The 23,445-nt window shown below is 30.7% G+C and overlaps 1 protein-coding gene across 49 annotated transcripts in view; it reads right to left on the bottom strand.

The window, feature by feature from the left end:
* RIMS2 (regulating synaptic membrane exocytosis 2) overlaps positions 1-23,445 on the bottom strand; it is a 731,813-nt gene that overhangs the window by 187,603 nt on the left and 520,765 nt on the right. For 20 of the 49 annotated variants that reach the window (XM_037802482.1, XM_037802459.1, XM_037802461.1 and 17 more), the window contains one exon: positions 880-912. The exons of the other annotated variants lie outside the window; for them this stretch is intronic. In XM_037802482.1, the coding sequence (XP_037658410.1) occupies positions 880-912 (33 nt within the window). The remainder of the gene's footprint in view (positions 1-879; positions 913-23,445) is intronic. 49 annotated transcript variants of the gene reach the window in all.

Genomic DNA, 23,445 nt, shown 5'->3' with positions numbered 1-23,445 from the left:
GGGTCATCTCTTCTATGAAGTCTTTCGAACTAATATCTATCCTTCTAAGGTGGAAATGATGACACCATCCTTTGTGATTCCACTGTATCCTATTTATAAAGAATTCTCTTGTACCTCGGGAATATTATGCATTTACTGGTCAGGCTCATGCTAGATAAAGACCTTACTGATAGGGAGCTATTCTGTGTGTCATTTCCAGCACCTAGAACAGTGTTACACAGCTATTGTTTAGTAAATGTGTGTTGAATGAATGTTCAAGTTTCAGTTCAAGTGTTGCCTCTTCCATGAAGCCTTTTCTAGTCATCTAGTTGAAACAAATTTCATTTGATTTTATAGCCTTAGAGAATGCATTGTTAGAATCATCCGTATTGGCACGTAAACATAACATGTTACATATTTTAACTCCTCACTGATACCTATAGCTTCTTTAGGCATGTAACATGTCTGATAGGTCTTTGGCATTCTCTATTTTCTAGCACAGTGTTCAATTCATGATAGAAATAGAATGCTTTTAAAATTATATAAAAAAGCCAAAAACACATTTTAAGTTTAAAACATGCCTGAAAAGATAATATATAGAGCCTTTATGATTCATTAGTGAATTTAAGCTAGCTGAATAAATTTATTCTTTTCCTCTGGTGTTAGTTAGCTAGTGTAAGGAATATATATATAATTAGTTTATTTTTATCATTCAAATGGAGCAGTTGCTGTTAAAGTTTGAATATACAATAGAAACATCTGCAAGATTTAATATTTTGTTATATAAGAGAAGAATGAAAAATTATGTAAATTATGAAATAAAAATAAAAAGGTAAAAAAAGTCTAGGATAAATTAGGTAAATAAAAACTTAACAAAGAAAAGCAATAGAAGAGACAGACCTGCATATCTTCTCTTTGTGGAGTCCACTTCCTCTGTGATTACATCGTGTTATGGACAGACATAGACAAAGGAGATGGGTGTGAGTGGATATACTCAAAAGATAAAAGGTGACACTGATGCAGAGGGCCCAAAATCATTGTGAGAAATATCCTGTGTCCAGTTGCAGGGAAGATATAATCAAATACACACCAAAGAAAATAATACACAAGAACTGATGGTGAATTGGCTAAGCTAGTATAGGTTAGCAGAAGCAGAAAAATCAAGTTAGTGTAGAAATAAAGGGGATTCAAAAGTTCACAGTTATTTGTGTACAGCCAATCCTGAACACTGACGCTGAAGAAAGATACCATTAGTAAACAGTGTTATTTGTGTGGCCCGATTGCTCAAGACATTACTGTGTCAATTTCTGTGAAAATGCTTTTGGAATTTTAAATTATCATCTAAAGAAAACAATTTAATTGAATCATCATCAAAAAGAGGAATTTTAAAAGTTCAAATAGACGTCTGTATCTTTTAAGTTGCCCAAAATAATCAGTTCACACATGAAAAATAAAGAATGGCTATCAGAACAATATTTCAGCAAATTATTCAATACCTGAAAATATTATCATAAAAATATTATAGAGAGTAATAAATACAAGACTCATTATCATATGACTTTATTTCAAAATTTAAAATTTTGAAATTTAAATTTTGATTTAGACAAATTTTCTACGACTATGTTCCCTTATAATCTCTATTTATTCAGAAATCCTTACAAATACCATATTATAGGTGATTATCATTTCTATTAAAATTTAACCATCCAAATTCAACATATATTATAACAGACATGGCACACCGATTGAAACACATCTTTCCCCCTTCATTAGTGAAGTTCCAAAGACAGTTTATCCAGTGTTTTGAAGGCAGGAAAATGTCTGCTGAACTTAGCATTCTAAGAAAATACCTCTTCCAAAGATATTAGTGAGTTGAGACTAGTATAACTGGCATAGATGAACAATAAAACAGAAACCCAAAACTCCTATTTTTTAATTACCTATTTAGTTTTGAGGCAGTTAACATAAAATTCTTACACCAAAACACTACAGTCAGTTCTACATTAGAAATGTATCATTGCTCCTGAGTGATTTATTTAAATATATATATATTAAATACACTTGGAGTATTTGATATTTTAAAATTTAGCTCTTGAGAGTACTAGTTCCTATAACAAATCTATCCCTTTTTATGATAGTGAAAAAATGTAAACTTTCCACTAGAAAAAAATGTGCCAAGATGACTAACATTTTTTTTTCCTCAGGAGAACAGAGAAACCCTATTATGAATTATAGGGAATGGGAAAAGGAATGAAACAATTTGAAATTTAACAATGTCATTTTTATTATTCTATTATGAGCACATTTTACCATATTTGAAATCAGATCCTAAATCTCATCACAAGTTATTACAAACCAGGATTGACCACAAGGAAAGGTGTTCACATTCTTCTGAAATGTACTCTATACATTAAAATGATACATACCATATTTTTTTCCATCCCCAATTCACCCATTTTTCAAAGAACATGAGAGAGAAAAATCACAAATATAGTAATAACATAGGTTGATGTTGAATTGTATCTTACCTTGCATTAATTTTTTACATGCAAAATTTCCATATATATATACATACACTTATCTACTACTAAAGCTGTTTCTTAAAATGTAAAATGAAATTGGTATGCATTAGATGAAATAATTGTTGAAGTATGTCCCATCTCTAATAAAACACTTTATTCTTTGCAGATAACATAAAAATGACAAGTAAATCAAATTTCTTGATCCACCTAATATTTTCCTATATCCTGGATTCGTTTCTAATGGCATTGTTGCAATGTTTATCACATAATATGAATTTAATACATTCACAATTCTTTTCAACCCATTCATTAACTTATTATGGTGACTAACTGAGGCACATAGAGTACAAATGACTTACTAAGGTACAAAACAAGTTCAGTTGCAGAGCCAGAAGTAAAACAGAGGTCTCCTTATTAACCAGCCAATTTTCTCTCTACTATATGCTACATAAGCCAATAAAATAATGTGAAGTAAAGTCAAAACAAGGAAGAAACAAAAAACTCTTGTGGTGACAAATGAATTGTACACTCTTATTGTATAGCAGTAGAAGTTCTAAAAGCGGTAAATGCTACAACTGTGCAAATAATTCACCAATACTTTTATACCTGTAAGGAAATATGGTAATATGTATCTTAGTACCAATAACCAAAATATTTTTAAAGAAAATAAAGCAAAATTGATATTACTCATATGGGAATAAAAATGAAAAATTTTGACAATGATTTCACTGTTAACTGAAAGTTTCCACTAAATCATCTGCCCATTGTTTATGTGAATATGATCCATTAGTAAATAGGTTATATTTAGGTTTATATAAAAATCATAATTTTAATTCACGAGATGTTCACACAAATCATAAAATGTAAGTTCATAACTACATTTATACTAAATACATGTAAACCTCTTTTTAGCTTTCTTGCCATCCTTGTAGTTACAATTTTATCATGTGCTATTTGTATTAAAACATCCTCATTTAAAAAGAGATCTTTTAGAGTCATCTGTCTCATTTATACAGCATGTCTTCTTCAAATGGTAATAAGCTGAAAATGCTTATTTTGCATATATTATTGCAATGAATTGCAGACTTTAGTGAACCTTGAATGAAGCTAACAATACCCCTCCATTTTCCCCATCTTCCTACCTTTCCTTTTATCATTACCCTAACACAGTCATTCTACTTTTCAGTGCTGTAAATGGCAATTCTAATGAGAACACTTTCAAATCTTCATCTAACCAATAACCAGTTCAGAATGATTAAAGATAGTAAAGATAAACCCTGTCTTAGGTCCCCATTACTATCCATTACTGTCAAAACTATGGCTGAATCTTTGTTTTAGATTTAAAAAATATAAAGAGAACATGTTTGTATAAAATGTTCTTTATTTTTTGGGTCATTCCATCATACAAACTAAAGAAAGAGAAATGAAATATTTGCATAAATTATACTGAAAAAGAAAATATTCATAAAATATAATTAATAATTCACCAACAGCATTTCATCATTTATGGTAAATTATTTTTGAATGAATATTTTTAAATTCAACACATCATCAAGTGCAAACTAAAAAGTAAGGCTGGGTTTTTAATCAAGCAAAGTAAAACTATATATATATATATATATATATATATATACTAAAGCAGTCATATTTAATTGTTAACATTGTTTAAAAATCTACTGAAGATAAAAGATGTATGTATTTAAAAATCATTTCATTAAGTATAATTAGCTTTAAAAAGTAAGTTCAAGAGGATGAATATAATGTTAGCATTTATGTTCAACTTTTTACAAACCAAAAATTCTTCCCTTCCCAACATAATGAGTTAACTACAATGATATTTCAACAGTACACATACCTCAAGTTCAAACAGAAATGATAATCTGTAATCAACTTTGGTTAAAAAGTCAAATACTTGGGGACTGTTTACCCACAAATGCAATATTCATGAAAGCTGCATGATATCTATTTGAATCTTTGTTGAGTGGCTGATGCTTTTACTTATCACCATTTATAGCAAGCATACTCATGGCCCTGTTATCAGATTTAATTGAAGTTGAGTTAACTGATGTCCTATAGCAGACATTATATTATGGACGTTCCTGACACAATGAAACAGAAAAGCTCCAAGATGTTAAATGTGTATTAGGACTTGCACATAACTAAAAGTTAATCCTATAAAGAGGGTTTACTAAAAGTCACAGAATCTTAGAATATTTCCTTTGGGGAGGAAAGAGGGACATCTTTCAAAAAGAAGCCTAAATAAGCATCTACATAGTAGGACAGCCTGGATTATACAATGATTAGGATTGACTTAAAATATAAAAATGTAACCTTTACCAAATTCAAAGATAATGAACTAAAATTTCTCCACTGTGACAAAAGCTTTTGGAAAAACTACTCGATTGAAATGATTTGAACTATTTTTAAACTAATTATCATTCCCCATAATGTTGTCAATAACCATAAAATAAAACAAGGTACAAACTTTCAAAATATTTTGGTGTGTTTAAGAGTTCACTAAACTTACAAGAAAATGTTTATTTTTTTGTACCTTCTTTTCTCTTTCTTACTTTTCTGGTTTTCTTTGATTCTATCCTTGAAATCTGACACATAAAGTAATTTACAGTGAAAAATAATAATAAAAAAAAAACCCCACTCAGACTATGTAATGAGGGAGTTTAAAATCATTGATTCTAATTATGTCCGAAGGATAGCACACTTTTTATATCATAAAAAACATAGTTAATGAAGTACAGGCTTGACCTTATAAACATATCTGTATGTTCAGAGGAGAGCAGTCTTTAAGGGAGCAACTAACCTCGTAAATCATGAAGTTTCACTTTATCTACAAGAAAACATATTTGTTATCATAGAATGTTACATTTACTTCTCTAATGTTAGTAGTATATGATCCCATTGGTTGGTTTGTGTGCCAAAAAATATTTACTTCGTTTGTCCTACATCACATTTTTTCCTCATCAAGAATAAAATAAACTCAGTGTACAATAATCAAGAAATAATTAGAAATTCTCAAACTGCTAATATTGACTAAGAACAAAACCTTGACTTTTTCCAGATTAGATGCATCAGACCAGCATCTAATTAGAATATGGATTTAGACTAAAATAAATTGTCCCTACTTTTAAGAAATGCCAAAATATTCAGGATAAAAGGAAATACAAGTATAAAACATCAAAGAATTCAAGAATAAAAATCTTAAAAGTTACTAAAATTAACTACCAAAATACTTCTTTGACTATTTACTTTTCCTTAAGACAAATTTTAAAACTATTAATTCCAAAGGTAAAAAACTAGCCAAAAAAATCTCTATATTCACTATACAGATTTTATAAAGAATACAGTATGAAATGTCCATATTGAAAAAAAGGTTAAAACATTAACTAAGTTAAATACTGCTAAAACTAGGGGCTTATGCACACATTAAGATGTTGCAGTTAAGTGGTAAAACACAAAATAGTTACTTTGTACATTTTAAATTTCCAAAATATTATATAATCATACAGTAAAACCCAGCAATGTGTTTCATTGCCCTCACTTTTATTTCTCTTCCAGATTACATTCAACAAGGTAAATAGGATTGTCATGGTTTCAGGATAATTATTATTACAATAAGGGTAGTTAAGTCAATTCAAGAATATTTTAGATATTGCATACCTCACACATAGAGAATAAAAAATCAAAGCCAACAATCTTTTTGGAAGAAATTAAATAATCACCAAGCATATCAGAAATAATTTTAAATTATAGGAATTAAATATCTTCAAATAGATGCTGAACTAATAGTCCCAAGATTAGTCTTTCCAAGAGTTTCTTTGTATCAGTTTCAAAACATACATTCAGCCTGAAGAACTTCTAATTTAAGTTAGTTTCTCACCATATTTTTGGTAAGTTTAAGTGAAGTATGAGATAAAATATTTTATTTAAAAATATGCTCTTTTCTCAGACACATTTCTAATTATCATAAGAACAAGGAAAACTCATAAAGTAAAAATAATAAAATTCAATTGTGTAAAGTTTCTTTTAAATGTTGAACAATACTGCATTGTCACAGACCATAATATCCAGACCATAATATCCACTGAAGAAATAAAAAACAGATTATCGATGCTCATGTATCCTTGATTTATATTAAGAATTTTTGTTAATTTTATGGCATAAACTAAGACATTAAGTCATCTAATCTAGATATTATTCACAAAACCTGTGGTTTAAAATCATATGTAAGAATTCTTATATTTTATGCTCACACCAAAGAAATCAATATGATAAACATTACACTCCTCCATGATCTTCATCTACACAGCTGTCAATTAAGTTAAAGGTTCACTAAAAGTAAATCAACCTCCTTTGTTTATAATCATCTTAGGAAAACTTAGTTAAGAGATGTCAAGATTTTCCTTTAAAAACATGCAGATATTAGTCCATAATACTTCAAGTCCATCCAAATATTTAATTCATTTTCTAGTCTGTCACACCATTTAGTCCTCCAATTCTATCATATATTTAAAACTAAAAAATTAAGTGGACTTTTATCATTAGCATACAAACTAGAAATGGCAAAATTAAGAGGTATAAGTTTTTCTTGCATAGACTTTCATAAAATAGTAACTGAAAAAGATAATATATTATATTGATTTAAGCAGACTTTCTACTTCAGGTTTGGGTTCAAGTCCTTACAAAATTTTTATATGCCACAAGTTTACCACAATAATCTCTTATATTAAGAATTGTTGAAAATTCATAGAAGATGATCTCTTAGATTTTAATATCTAGAACTTATTTATAAAGCACTTATTACAATTAATAGGATATTAATATTGTACCTTTACTTACTTAATATAAAATAATGACTGCAAACATATCTTCTGTAAAGCCATGGCTCATAAACACGTTACTGAAGTAATTAGCTCCAGTTAACATTTCAAGCTTTCCTCCCATTTTATCACTTCAAAGTTTCAATAATTAAAAACTATTTTTTACATATCCTACTTTTCTTGTAGAAACAAACAAAAAATATTTATGGAACACTGAGATGTAACATTGCTTTTATTGACTTAGCATATCCTGTACTTAATCATGATATTTAGGGTTTGCTTTTCCAGGGCCAATTTCCCCAATGAAGAGTAAAATGCACAACTGTAAAACTAGAAAAATCTATTCAGATTTAAACCAGGAAATTAAGATACTCTAATTACATTCATTTTCCTCTACTGCACACATTTTATATTCATTTAGGAGGCTTAAAAAATACAAACTACTTATGCTATATAAAAAGTAAGCATAAACTAATAATATTTAATGAAGATATTTAAAATTTTGTGTTTGAGAATTTGTAAACTATTCTTTTAGCCAAGCATTGCATTTCTTCATGATTTTAAAAACAGATGTAATTTATTTACACAGAGATATATAGCCATAAACTTATTTATTTAATTAGACATGATGGTAAACAAGACAAAATTAATAGTTTATGACCAAGGATAACCCATATCACATAATACAGCAAGCAGAAATTTTTCCAATAATTTTTGTTATATGTCATAATGTAAAACACTAATTTTCATACTTATTTTGTTCACTTTAAAAAATGTCCTAAATATATTAAGAAAATCATTATTTTTCAAATAAATGAAGTGTTCATTGAAGATTTATAAAAACATCTCTAAGATATTTTTCTTACAACTTTTTTGCCTAAACTCAAATTCTTAATATAAATTCTCTTTTTTTTAAATATTTTAACTATTTACTGTTTTACTAAAGGAGATTGAGTCATTTGCTCTATTTCATCTTATCTTGCTCTCTAGATTTGTTATGTATCATAGTTTTTCTCAAAGCACTCGACTCTTCTTAAACCATTTATCACAATTTTAATAATTATTAGTAGAACTGTTTTTAATCTATGTAATTTTTGCCAGGATGTAAACCCTGTGACGGCAATTGCTACATCTGTCTTGTCATCCCCTATGCCTAAGAGCCAACTACAATGCTTGACATATATCAGGATAGCAATGAAAACTTGTAATAACTTTAATTTAATGTATATATTGGCATATTTTTAAACATAGGTTTTAACGTTCTAACATGAAATGAATCACCACACAAAAACACATTAATAGCTATAGACATAGTTTTTTTTTAATGATGTCATTACCAAAATTCCATCTGAATTCTAAATCTTTCAATGTATTCTCATCAAATTATTGATTAAAAGTAGTACTGATTAGTCACTTGATTATCTCTGCACTTTACCTCTCCTTTTATTCCTGCTTCAAGTTTCTGCCTTCAACTTAATCATATATCCCCAAAATAGAAAAGATCATTAGATAAAAACACTCCATTTCAAGTCATTGGTAGAAATAACGATTTTAAGAGATTCTCTGCTGAATTTGTGCACTATGGTATTCTGTTCCCCAGTGCTGGCAATGTTTTGTTTTGGTGTATCCTTTATTAGTGAAGTTGTGGGTTTACAAAACAATCATGCATAACATCATAACATACCTGTATCTCATATATCACTCCACAACCAACATCCAGCATTGGTGCGGGACATTTGTTACAATTGATTATAGCACATTTTCATAATTGCACTATTAATTTTAAGTCCTTGGTTTAACTTAACGGTTCACTGTTTGTGCAGTATAGTCCCGTGGATTTTTTAAAAAAATTTTTATTATGTTACCATATATACAATCTAACATTTCCTCTTTTAATAATATTCAGATACATATTTCAGTGCTGTTAAGTGCATTCACAGCAATGTTTTACACTTCAGAAGTTGAAAATAAGCTGTTACCAATATATAGTATAAATACCTTAATAGTACTTGTGATTAAAAATAAGGAATAGACCACAAAGACAAACTTTAAATAGTATATTGAGATTACAAGTACTTTTTAGGGGAATAAGTACCTGTCCATTAAGGTACTTTAATTTGGGTCAAAATAATCAAATATATAAATTAGATGACCATTTGTGCTTGTTAGTCATTATTTCCAGAAGAACTAAACTTAATAATAAAATAACAATGTTCTGTTTCCCAAAGTATGTGGAATTCATTTTCTAAACAAATCTTGAAATAATGTATTCACCACTCTTATCTAAATGGGCTCTATACACTATAAAGTTCATACCAAAATGAGGAAAATGAGGTAAAACAAGCACACACTCATTTAAAAAGCATGAAATGCAGTGCTTTAGTCTCATGCTTTCATGTGGTTTTCCAAAACCTGACAAACCTGGCTCAGATTGGTGTTTCTTTTTCGGCAATGGTTTGTCATCAGTTATTCTACCATTCACCTTTTTCTGTTGGTCTTCCCATGTAACTTCTATCATAAATAAATAAAAAAAAAAACAAAACACCAGAGCTTGTCAGAAACATTAGATAATATACATGATAAGAACCTAAAAATATTTCACGGATCTACATCTTTTCTTTTCTACATTTTAAAATAAATTCCCACATAAACTTTGTGATATGTGGTAAATGTTTCTAATATGGAAATATGACATTATTTGCAAAACTTCTTATAGGTTTCAAAATCCAAAGCACTAAAATTTACTTCCAGTAAATAACAAAATTTAATGCACTGGGCCATTTTGTGAAGAAAATGATAATTAAAATAGTTTGAAAATAAAGACCTTTTCTTAGTTGATATTAAATGAATTAATTTATTTTAAAAGTAAACATTTATTAAAATTAAGTTTTATTGTAGTGAAATGAAATGTTTATATGGGATTAAAATATGGAGCTTTTTATATATATCAAGGGAAAATCCATAAATACATTTAACTATATGATAAGATAAAATGTCTATTTATTTTACCACCATATTTAATAACTTCACTAAATGAGAGAAAAAAATGTATATGGTATGCGATAATTACTTTGATAAAAGCAGACAAAAATATTTAGTAATAATATTTTATTAAATCAAATATAAGTTACTCTGGTTCATCTAAGATTGTCTGGAATTTTATTTGTAGTGTGATATAACTATTAACTCATTCAGTAAATATATATTCAGCACCAGGCATTTCTACATACTGGGGATATAGAAGGAAACAAAACAGATAAAAACCTATGCTCTAATAAAGTTTATATTTTAGTGGGAGATAGATAAGTAAAATATATTGTAACTTAGATATTGTTAAGTGCTAAGAAGCAACATGAAGCAGGTAAGAAGGAAATAAAATGCCTAGGAAGTGTTAAATTTTTGCACAGTATGGCCAAGGAAGCGCTCACTAAGTCGACCTTTTCAGGAAACTAATCATATGGTTATTTATTGAGAGAGCATTACAGGCATAGCAACAGCAAGGTGGGAGCATATCTGATATGTTCTAGAAGATCAAGAGGTCACTGTAGCTGGTGCAGAGTAAACAAGGGGAAAAGTAATAGTAAAGGAGGTTGAAGAGATAATTAGGGTGGGGCTATAGGGACAGTCCAGAGAATGTAGGGCCTTGTAGGTCATGTAGCAAAAGATTCACAAGCCACCATTTAATCTTATTCTTATAATAAGAATTTTTACGCATTTATAAACAATTGTACATCTTATTACTTGCCTTGCTTTTCATTCATACGTTTCTAAAACTATACTATAAGTTAAGTAGATAGTTACTATCTATGTACATTTTAATCCCCATAAAATTTCCCCATGCCATACATCTTGATGTTCTGGTACCTTATCCATCCTTGCCCATAAATGGTGGAGTACTAATGTATTTTATAATATCAAGCCAAGCAAAACATAACTAGGAAGATGTAACCACAGCCAAAAATGGGAAAACATGATATACTGCAACATTAAATATAGGTGATTTTTTGATACATTACTGTTATTACTTATACTATCAGAATTGACTGTATTAAGTATAAGGGTTTTCCAATTCCTAGACCTGAAATAAGTGCTACTAATATTAATATACTTATTCTGGTCCAAGATAAATCAGCAACTGAAAGGAAACACACTGCTTATTTCTGGGTATTAAAGTAGTACAATGAGTAGTTTACACCTAGATTTTCCAATTGGTAAATGATCCGATAAAGATACAATATTGGATTACCAAATGGTAAACAATCAGGATAAAGATACTGTATTCCAATTAACTGCTAGTAGAAGTGGAAAATTTAAAACCTAGTAAGAAAATAAAAATTGCCTGATAAATTCCAAGATTCCAGTTAAGCTCTCTTTAGCTACAAGACTGAAAGAAGCATCTACTCCTTTATCAAAGTTAATTTGTAGGAACATGAAAAGCAATATACTAATTTCCCCATGTTGGGGAAAATAACAAGTTACATTAAAAAGTATTTGTTGATTTGAATGGATTGTGTTTTCTGTCATCTATCAATAAATAATGTGAAACATTTCATTAGCATTACAAAGTTGCTCCTAAAATTTAGAATTTTCTAAAATTCGATGCTTTTGTCATTGAAAAAAGTTATTTCACCTTTCACCATTTGATAAAGTTTGTGATATTCCAAAAATAGAAAATATGCTACCTTTTTAAGCAAGATTGAATGTGTAGAAGTAGAAATGGTTCAAAAATTTTAAAATGGTTCAACCTATTTGCAAATTGGCAGACAATAGCTTCTGAAGTGTGTAGGATAAAAACCTTAAAACATAACTGGTTCAAGTTTTAAACATTTTCTTTGAATTGAGACATAATTTAGTTGAAGACAAATGGTTTATAGAGCCACTTGTGTTATACTGACAGTGTGAAATTACCAACAATTTGTTGAAAAAGTATTATATTCCAGCTTCAGAAAATGGTCCACACTTAAGAGGCTTGTCATGTAACTGAGAATAGGAATTACAAACATAATCATGAATTTATAAATAACAGCCAATACAACTACTGAAAGAACCAAATCAAGGCTATCAGTTATTGATCATAGGGTAAAAAAACTGTCACTGAACTGAGGCAATAAAGCTGGCTTTGAAGAATGTTTTCCTGCCATTAGCCAGGTGTATAACTTTAGACAAGTTTCATAACCTCTTTGGCCTTCAGAGTTTTTATTTGAAGTGAGAAAGCTGGTCTCAAAAGGTCTCTAGGTTATTTCCAACCCTAAATTTACAGATATGCTCTTACTTCTTATGATTCTAGCTAATTACTCAAATTAGATTTTGTGATGGAGTTAGAATCTAAGCTGTTTTGTGACATTATGATGTGCTTATAGTATCTTTTTTCAATATGCTATGAGTTACTAAGGGATTAGATATCTTATCCCTATCACATGGTATAATATTCAGTACATCCTGTGTTCTCAATAAATGTTAGAGAGACGAATAAATAAATGGAGGTAGGAAACAAGAATGGAGGATCTTAAATACAAAACTAAGGAATAGTACCATATTCAGTAATCAATGGAGCACTCTTTAAAAATTTAAGCAAAAATAACCTAATCAAATAAATACTTTAGAAATATTGATAAGATTATGGTAAGCAGGAAGAGAGAAGCAGTGGTTAGGAGGAGACCAGATAGGAAGAATAGTTGGGAGGAAATCAGAATGGTGGCACCACTAAGGATGGCAGGCAGGAACAGATTTAACAGATTTATTGAAACAACTGATTTATTAATCATACACGGGTAAAGAGTGAACCTTCAAAATGGTTCTCAGCTGAGTCACTTTAAAACAAGTGAAAATTAATTTTAATGAATTAAAATTGAGTTCATAAAACAATAAGAAATATTTATTGTTTTTTTTTTTTTAATTTGTTGGAGGAAATTAAAGCTTCCAGCTGAGATAGACTTTACCAAGAGGTTTGAACATACATCGGTCTACCACCAGGGAAACCTTTTGGGAAGGAGAGAATATTCTTAATACCCTCGTTACAATCACCATTTGCATAAATAACAGGCAAATACCTCCTTTCTCACCAAATCCTTTGACTTTTTCATACATATCCCTGATACTAGGAAAAATAAATGAAATCATAAGTATTGGCCATCTGTGCTCATGGGATCATTTCCAAAACCATTAATGAGTTCCATAGCAATTAATAGAAAGAAAATATGACTAACATGTGAGGGTATTTTAATGGTAATATCTGCTCAATGCCTCTGCCATTGACAAGAAATTGAAGGATTTTACTTGTTTGTTTCCTGCTAAGTTACAAATTATTTCTGACAACATAAAATGAAGGTGAATAGAATCTTATTCTAATTAATTCCTAAAGCATATTATCTTAAAGGAACTTGGTATCTCTCAAAATGTCCTTTCGATGAAATATATCAGGATATAATTATAGTTTAATATCTTAATCCTGATATAGTTCATGCAAAAATATGGTGCCCTACCCATATTTTGCCAGGGAAATTAAGTTAAAATGGTTTATTTTACTTACTGAAATTTGATCAGTATACTATAACTGCACATCATGGTAAATAACAATACTACATTGCGATGTCGCCAAATGGGGTGAGGCAGGAAGTGGCAGAGTAAAAAAACCTGTTACTTCCTGTTCCTTCTATTCTGAATACCTTCATTTCATTAGTGAGCATGTATTCAGGAAACAAACATACTGTGATGAAATAACATTTCAAAGGGAACCAGGTATGGGGCAAAAATTTAGCAAAGCTACCAGAAATTAATATATTAAGTATAATCATGCTTTGATTCTGACTATCACATTCATAATAATAAAAAGTTTAAAGAAAACTTAATAATTCTTTTATGAATCTTTCTTTCACCTTTTTTCAGAAATAAACTTATGACCAACAGGATGAGGACAGTACCCATATCAGAGACGATAAAATTAAGGTACCGACAGTTTAGATTTTCCAAAAATTCTAAATGTAGCTCCTAGTAAATACTGTACTCAAACCCAAGTATCTACCTTAAAACAGATTTAAAGTCATAAAAGGAACAGAATTGACTAGTGATTGATTAATCCATTCATCATTCAGCAAACAATACTAAGACTACCCAAATCTAACTCTCTTTCCATTTCTAGCTCATACAATTCAAATAAAACATTTAAAGTAATTAAATGCAAACTGGATTGTTCTCAGGAAAATGTTCAAATTGTTTGGAAGTTGTTTGAGTTGCATTAAATTAAAAAAAAAAGCCAAAATACCAGGAGCATACAACACCTTAAAGATAATGTCCTCTATTAAAGGACTATCATGGTAACTATTGAATAATAAAATATTCTTAATATTAAATAGAAATGACCTTAAAATTAAAATTTAAGTACAAACTGCTAGCCTATGGTATTGTATATCTACTACTGAAAGTTAAAATTATATAATACAATTGGTAAGTATTATTTTGAAAGTATATATGTATATATATTTACATGCAGATATCAAAATGTTTAGATGCAAACTAGGAAACCAAGTACAGAAAAGTTTATTCTAGGGAGATAATTTTTTTTCATCAAGATCCTTGTTGAATATTTTAAAATTACATTAATTGAGTAAATATTCTGTTGTGAATTTAAGTTTCTAAAATGTCATAATAATAAAATGAGATGTGTTAATTTATTTTTTTAATTCAATAAAAGATATAGGAATAATTTTTTAAGATTTTAAATTTCTAATCTATCACTATATTTACCCCACCTGTAACTTGTAGACAGGAAAGCTTGATGATTGACTTAATATCAGATCATTTGAAGAGAGATTTTACTCAGGAAGACTTAACTATGAAGTGATTTTTTTATAAGTGGTAGTTAAGAAATCCATGTGCTACAAAATAATTATATTTCATCTAGTCTTCATAACACCATGTAGCTAATCCTATATCTAGACTACAATTTAAAAAGGACAAACTCCTATATCAGCAAGATATTATATTTACATAACATTGTATTTTTCAATGTGCTTTCACATATAGCATCAGATTTGACCTTATAAAACACAGAAATGACTTCAATCAGGTGGCTTTCATAGGTGAGAAATCAAAAATCTGATTAATAAGCATAAGAACTGAATAGTTATTCTAGAATACAAATAATTTCACTTGATTCTCAGAGTAGCATAACAGGAATGAAGAAAATATGCTAAGATTTCCTTTCTCCTGTACCACATAACTTTCCAAAGATTAAGTTATTTTCAACAACAAAGAGCAGATGGCTTTAGGATTGTATGTAGGAAGTGAACAGTGATATGTCTTAAACAATGTTTGAAGTTTGCAGATAGGTAAGGTTAGAAGGGGTGCTTTCCTAAATCTTATTAGTTCCTTGAGGCTTTGGAAGTATAGAAAAAAGAAGAGCAAAAGGGCAAGAAGAATAAAATAAAGAAGAAATTCTCCCAGGAAGGAAAGAAAAGGTTAGGAAAGGAAATTCTAAAATATCCTGTTTATAACTTCTACAACCAATTCACTGAGGCTTGTGGATTTGGGTGGGCAGAGACATTTTAAATGCATCCCTTCTTCTTTATTCCACTCTGCTCTATTTTAGGCCATCATATACTGGGCTGCTGAAATGCCCTAAATAGTCATGTCCCCTCAGTTTCTTCTCTTTCAAAGCCATCTTATTATCACCATAGTTATTTTTCTATAATATAAATGTGATTGAATGCCCTTTATGCTCAAAACATGACAAATTCTTTGCTATTTTGAAGTATTCCTGAAACCCTCCTATATTAATTTTGGAAACTTGGTCATTTACCTAAGTTGGGAGAGAATGGTGTATTTAGGAAATATCACTAATGCCACTACAAAATCCATTCCCATCTAGAAATCAATCACACTTGGAAATTAAAGAGATGGGTACTGGTACTCTCTTTGCTCTAGAAGCATTCATGAGAACACAGGGAGCAGCAGACAAAGCCAAGATCCTCATCTCTATCTGTACTCTATCACCCTAAATGGTATCTGTGGTGGTTGAAGCTGTATGTACCCCAGAAAAAAACATGTTCTTTAATCTAATCCATTCCATGGGCTAAGCCTACTGTAAGATGGATCTTTTGATGAGGCTACTTCAGGCATGGTGTGACCCACCTCTTTCAGGATAGGACTTAATCCCATTACTGGAGACCTTTATAAAAGGAATGGAGAGAGAGAGAGAGAGGGAGAAAATGAGAGCAAAAGAGAGCGAGCAGGCGAGAGAGAGCCACAGAAGCAAGAAGCTGAAATCAATGAAACCCGGAAGAGAAGAGAGAGACCACTAGATGCCACCATGCGCCTTGCCATGTGGCAGAGGAGCCAAGGATCGCCAGCAGCCTTTCTTTGGGAAGGAAACATCGCCTTGAAGATGCCTGATTCTGACATTTTCTCAGCCTCAAAACTGTTAGCTAATAAATTCCCTTTGTTTAAGCCAAACCATTTCACAACATTTGCTTTAAGCAGTCTAACAAACTAAAACAGTATCCAATTCCTAGAATGCCTACAGAAGTTAGCATCCATTACAAAGACTACCAAAAATTACATTATCACTTTTGGTAAATTCGTAATCTGTTTTTCTTTTCTTTCTTCTTCTTCTTCTACACCACACCTTTCTTTCTTTCTGTTTATAAGGTTATTCGTATCTAAATTAATGTAGGTGACTATAATTGAGGCTTAAAGAAACAAATTTTTTTTCCTTCCATTTCATTGCATATCTTAAGGAACCTGACTTTCTAGTAGACAGTAAGGTAGGGTTTAGTCTATAAACCTGGCAGTGAATGGCTCACTAACAGCCAATTAGGGGAATTATCTGTTAGGTTTCCAAAAACAGAACAAAATGAATGAACAACATAAACAAAAAATTGAAAACACGACTATTTGAGACTTTAGACTTTATCTGCCACATCTCCAAAAACTCACTTATTTTCTCTTAAAAACTCTGTAGGGCATTTTTCTTACAGAAGAAGAAACTGAGACTCAGAGAAATAAAGAGACGTTCCAAAGGTCATAAGCTTAGTGGTAGAATTGAGCTTAAGTCCCAAATATTTGACAACCAACAGCCTTAACACTATGAAACTTGAGAAGTTCAAACAGTTTAAACCGTTTCCTGACTTAGATACAAGCATTCTAAACATTTGCAGATTGATGTTTATACATGGATTGAAATAAGTATGTATATATTAGCACATTATAAACAAAACTATCTTGCAATCCAATCCTATTAATGTTTACCCTAGAATTGCTTCTTATATAAGCTATTTCATAAAGAATAAGACTAAGATTACTAATTTCCTGAAAACTACTAAACTATATGTATTGAATAATTGGTTCAGGGTGAAGATTATAATCAAGTTTAATCTGACTTTCAGTATGAAACCAAAGTTTTCAGATCATGTGCTAAAAATACAGAATATAGCAAGACATCACTAAGAAATAACAGTGATAAAAGCTAACACTTATCTAGCACTAATTATGTGCCAAGTATTGATCTAAGTAATTTAGATACACCAAACTTTAAGAAAGTATATTTGTAGCACATCTACATGGCAAGGAATGTGATTTAGAATGGAGTTGTGGCTAGCTCAAGGCAGAGTTTGCCATTATCATCCTTCCATGGTACCTAATACTCTATTGCATCTTTTGGCATACCTCTCCCCATACCTGATTTTCTCAACTCACAGTCCCTAACTTGCTTCCCATGAAGATTTCCACATGTGATAATAGCTTCACAGTAAGTCCCCTCAGAAATATTTCCATTTCAGCATTTTGGAAAGTCTAAAAAGCTTCAAGTTATTCAAGTGAGTGTCATAGAAAATAACAGAATATGTAGTATTATGACAGAGAGTGGAGAACTATTTTGGGCTGAAAATCTACCCAGTACTCCTCTTCTTTGTACAGTTTATTCCAAATATATCTCAGAGTTTTAAGATACTTTATGCAAGTGTCATGCTGTAGAATAATTTTACCAGCTATAGTTTTTATGTTGTTATTATTACATTATCATTCTTTTCTCTTGAGAGCTCTTCAAAGTCAGGGAGTATCTTACTCATCTTTGCATCCTCAGTGACTACCCTAGTACAACACACTGAAAATAGTGAGTATTGGTAGAATTGAATTAAATCTTTAAACCTTTAACTAATATCTAAAATAAAATAAGTGATTGGAGCCCACACAAGAAGCATGCCATTTATCTGATGGGGCATAGTATAAAAATGGACTCGTTTGGGAGTCTGGACTAGAGATCTGCTATTACATGGATTGAAGAAAGTTACATATCTTCTGGAATTATGCTCCTTCTCTGTAAAGGAAGACAGTTTTATTAAAAGGCTTATAAGATCCCTTCCAAATATAAAAGCCTTTGATTCTAAATTTAGGTGCTAAGTCACAGAGAATTGATAGTTATCTTAGTAAACTATAGGCAGATGACCCAGTTCCAGATGACTTTACATAGCAAACTGGCAGAACTGGATTAGAAGACAAATAGTAGACTTTTTTCCTACATATCATTCGTGCATTCTGGATAAGTAGGTCTCCCCTCAGCTCCAGATTCCTATTTCTTTTCTTACATTTACAGCCAAACTCTTTTAAAGATGTCTTTTCTCACTGTCTTCACTTCTCTCTGCCTCTTCTGAATCTACTCCAATTCGGCTTTCACTTTCACCACCAAAACTGCTCTTATATCAAGGTCAACACAGTGACTTCTCAGTTGCTAAACCTAGTGATCAATTTTCACACTCTTGATAATTCTCTTCTCCTTCAAGTGCTTTCTTTACTTGTATTCACTCTCATGGTCCCCTCCTACCTCTCCTGACATTCATTTTCAGTCTCTTTTGCTGTTTCATCTGCTCAGCTTCTAAATATCACAGTAGTTCAGTCCTTGGACCTCTTTTATCTTTCTTTACTCGTTTTCCTGGTGGTCTCAACCAGTGTCATGGTTGCAAATACTTGCCTTTGTAATGATAACTCCCAAATTTATATCTATAGTCCACACCGCTCAACTGAAATCCAGACGGTATCTAAAACTGCCAAGTTGACATCTTAAGTTGGATGTGTAATAGCGTCTCTAACTTGTAATGTCCAAAGCTGAGTACCTGATATTCTCAGTAAACTTGAGAAAATTCTCAATTTTCCCTATTTCAGTTTACAGAAACTCCTTGTCTTTTTGCCAGTTACGCTCCAAACTTGGATGCTATCATTGAATCTCTCTTTCTCTTATACCCTGACAGGAAATTCTGTTGGCTCTACCTTCAACCTCTCCAAAATCCAAATTGATCTGGTCTAAGACACTATCACCTCTGTCCTGGGTTACTGCAATAACTTCTCTACTATTCTTTCTGCTTCCATCCTTAATTCTTTCAAGTTATTCTCAATTTAATGATTAAAATGATCCTCTGAAAACAGAAGTAGTATTGTATCATTTCTTTAATCAAAAACCTTTCCCATTTCACTTAGTAAAAATCAAAATCCTAACAATGATCTATAAAGCCCTATATGAGTGGCCTCAGCAGCCCGTTACCTCTCTGACGGTGCCTCTCTCCCCCTGGCTCACTTTGCTGCAGCTTCCCTGACCTCTTTATAGTTCCTTGAACAAGTTGAGCCTTTCATACATAATCTAGTGATTAAGCTAGAGGAAGGCACAGCAACAGACAAGATGGAATTTAATAAAGGATAATGAATACTGAATCTGTATACAATTTTCTTTTTCTTAGTTGCTAGAGTATTAGAATAGCTAGAAGGAAAGAATTGAAATGGTGGAACTGTATCACATAGCATCCTTTGAAATTTGTGCTTTAGCTACCTACTTGTTAAACTGTAATTTGAAAGCTATCACCTATTTGTATATATGTTACACTTCACAATAAGGAAATAACTGAAACTATGGTACTGTAACTGATAACAACTTTGGAAATTTCCTATATAACTGCTTGTTAAATCATACTTTTAAAGATATTATCTTTTTGTATATATGTTCTATTTCACAATAAGGAAATAACTGAAGCTGTGGATTTGTAACCCATAATATTTTTTGAAATTTGCTCTCTAATTACTTGTTAAATTCCACTTGGAAAGTTATCACTTCCAAGTGTGTATGTTATATACTACAATTAAAAATATGATTTAAAAAAATAGTTTACTCCTGCTCTTCTAAACACTATTCCATTATCAAAATTTATTTCCCTTCTTCGCATCTGTCAGTATCTGAAATTACATCATTTATTCTTTTATGTATTTTCTTCCCCAATAAATGTAAGGGAGGGACTTTACAGCCAGGGACCTTGCTTGACATGTTCTCTGCTGTATTTCCAGCATCTAGAACCTACACTAGCACATAGTGGGTACCTGATCATTATTTGTTAAAGAATGAGTAAAGAAATTATGTGTACCCAGAAACTCACTAAGTATGCTGTTCTTTGAGTTTCAATTCATAGTGCTATGTAGTATGGAATAGGCAGTCTTGTTTTAGCTCATTGGAGGTATTAAGAGCCACAGTACCATAAGGATTGGCTTAGGCAGACAGTTATTTGAGAATTCAGCAACCAATTTCATGTACCAAAAAATTTGACACGGTTAATGGAAAAGCTCTGGCTGACAGATCACGTAACTCACTAACAGTCACAACAGACATGATGTTGTTTCAGAATGACTGTGTGAGTTCTTTGCAGGAAGATGTAGATAAAAGCTGCCTTCATTATTCCCTACATTTGGCATTCTAAATCAGAAGAGGCTGGTGATAAGTCTACCACTCTGCTCAATGCTTGGGCATATCTAGCATATAATTATCTCTTTCTTACTCTGAATATTTAAGTAGGAAAAGGAACATAGTAGGTGGTTCCAACACTCCAGTCACCTTTGGAATTTTCTCTGTTACACAAATTTGCTTTAAAAGGTTAAAAAACATCTCACCTTACACATACTCATGAACTTTACTGTAGATAGAAGATGAACAGATAAATAGAAAGCTTTCTCCCAAAAGGAGACAGCAAAAGGAAAATTAGATAACTAGATCTTGATTACAGGTAGACTACAAAAAGATTAAACTAAATAAAACAAGAATTAGAATGTATAAAATATCCAAATTCTCATGTTTTACATGTTTTTTTTTCCCCATTAAGTTCTTTCTAGGTTCAACTACATCATATACAGAATTGAACTACATAATTAATAGTGATGTTTTTGCAGTGGACAGGATATTTATATAAATATACACATGATAAAATAAGATTATAATGACTGTGTGTAACTGAGATCCCAATAGTCAGGGTCAGTAGAAGTCATGTAAGATCAAAGGAAAAAGCAAGAAAGCAGAACAGTCTGCAGGTGAAAGATTTAACAGTATTCAGGACCAATACGGGGTTACAGAAAACAAAAAACCTGCTGAAAGTACATCCTCAGTTCAAAACAGTAACTTGGTGACCTCATGCAAAACAGGTATCTATCCTGATATTTACATGCCTTCCTTTCAATACAAAATGGCATTATACATTCTTAAAACTTGTTGCATCTTAAAAACTGACAGACACTGAGGAAGGCATATTTGCTCTTTCAGATTACTGAAATATATTTGAGTACACATTGAAATTTCCTTTCTTAGGTACTAAGCAAAAATCACAGAAGTCAAGAAATAGACAAAAATGACAAATATATTTGGGAACTTATTTAAAATTGTTACAGGATTTCTTGTTTTATGTAAAATATCCATATTTTATAACACTTGATTTAGTTTTATTTATTTTGTAGTTACTTTTGGCTTTTTAATAATATCCTAGCATATTTTAAGGATTTTATACTGAGTGGGGGTAAGGATCTTATACTAAGGGGAGGCATTACTAATGAATAATAAAACACTCCAGAGTAAGAAAAAAAAAAACAGAATTATTCTCATGTTAATTAGATCTCAAATGTAACATGGTAGACATTATTTATAAAAGATGAGGTCATGAAGAATATATTCAAGACCAAAAGACATTTCAAGTGAATTAGTGAGGCACAAAAACATTAATTTGGCTCAATAACAAGGGCCAACTACTGATTATATAGAGTTAAATATTCTATGTAACCATTTTTAAATGCTGATATTCTAAATCACTATGTGTAACATATTTTATTAGAAATTATGGCAAAACATACACAGTCCTACTGTTTGTGATAGATTTCAGTTGTGGGTTACAGAATTATGTTGGCAATAATTACGTGAAAACCAGACTAAGTTTTAAAATCAATCATTTAATTTACTTCCTAGACATTATACCAATTCATATGCATAATATTGTGAAAAAATCTATAAATAAAATAAAGGCTCATTTAGTAATATTGTTGGACTGTAATTTAAAATATTTTAAAAATAGTTCAATTTTGAAACAATTTTGAAGAATTAAAAAAACCTATGTTTTTTAATGCATGATAACATGACCATCACTATTTTCCTCAGAATATTGCCCCTCAGAATATAGCAAAATTTCTGATTTTAATGACATGCATTTCAGTAAAACAGGATTGTAATAATACAATAATAAGGTAAGTATAAATGATCATTTTACAGACAAATTTCATATTTAGAAATAAGCAGAAACAGAAAGAGTTTTAAATATTGGATAACTTAAACTGGGCTTAATACATGAACTTATGCTATTTAATTTAAAAAGCATATCATGCACACACATCACAAATGTCAATATGGAACATCTAATATATAGGAGGGCATTATTAACTTTATTTTACACTTGCCTTTTTTCCCATTAATAGGTGGGCTTGGTGTTTCTCCCTCATTGTCTTTATAATATTGAAAACAGACAAATGATTAATAATTAAGGTCATTAACAACCCAAATAAAAACAAGCACACCACAAAAGATGATGTCACACACTAGGGGAACAAATTCATGCACTAAACATGACACCTCACAGTAATGAACAGAAGAGTACAGTTCTTCCTATTCCCATAGGAAGAGTAATAAGGCAAATATAAAATGAGGAATAAAGAGTTATTTTTTATAAGTAAGGAAGATTATAGTTGTGGTTTTAGACTAATTTAGGAATTGATGTATTTACTAATTAAGTTTATCTTGAGAGTGAAACAGACCACAAACTGGCTAAACA

Source organism: Choloepus didactylus, chromosome 14, assembly GCF_015220235.1.
Source record: "Choloepus didactylus isolate mChoDid1 chromosome 14, mChoDid1.pri, whole genome shotgun sequence".
NCBI classification, from domain to species: domain Eukaryota; kingdom Metazoa; phylum Chordata; class Mammalia; order Pilosa; family Megalonychidae; genus Choloepus; species Choloepus didactylus.
Note: the sequence above shows the minus strand (reverse complement) of the source record. Positions and strands in the feature narration are given on the sequence as shown.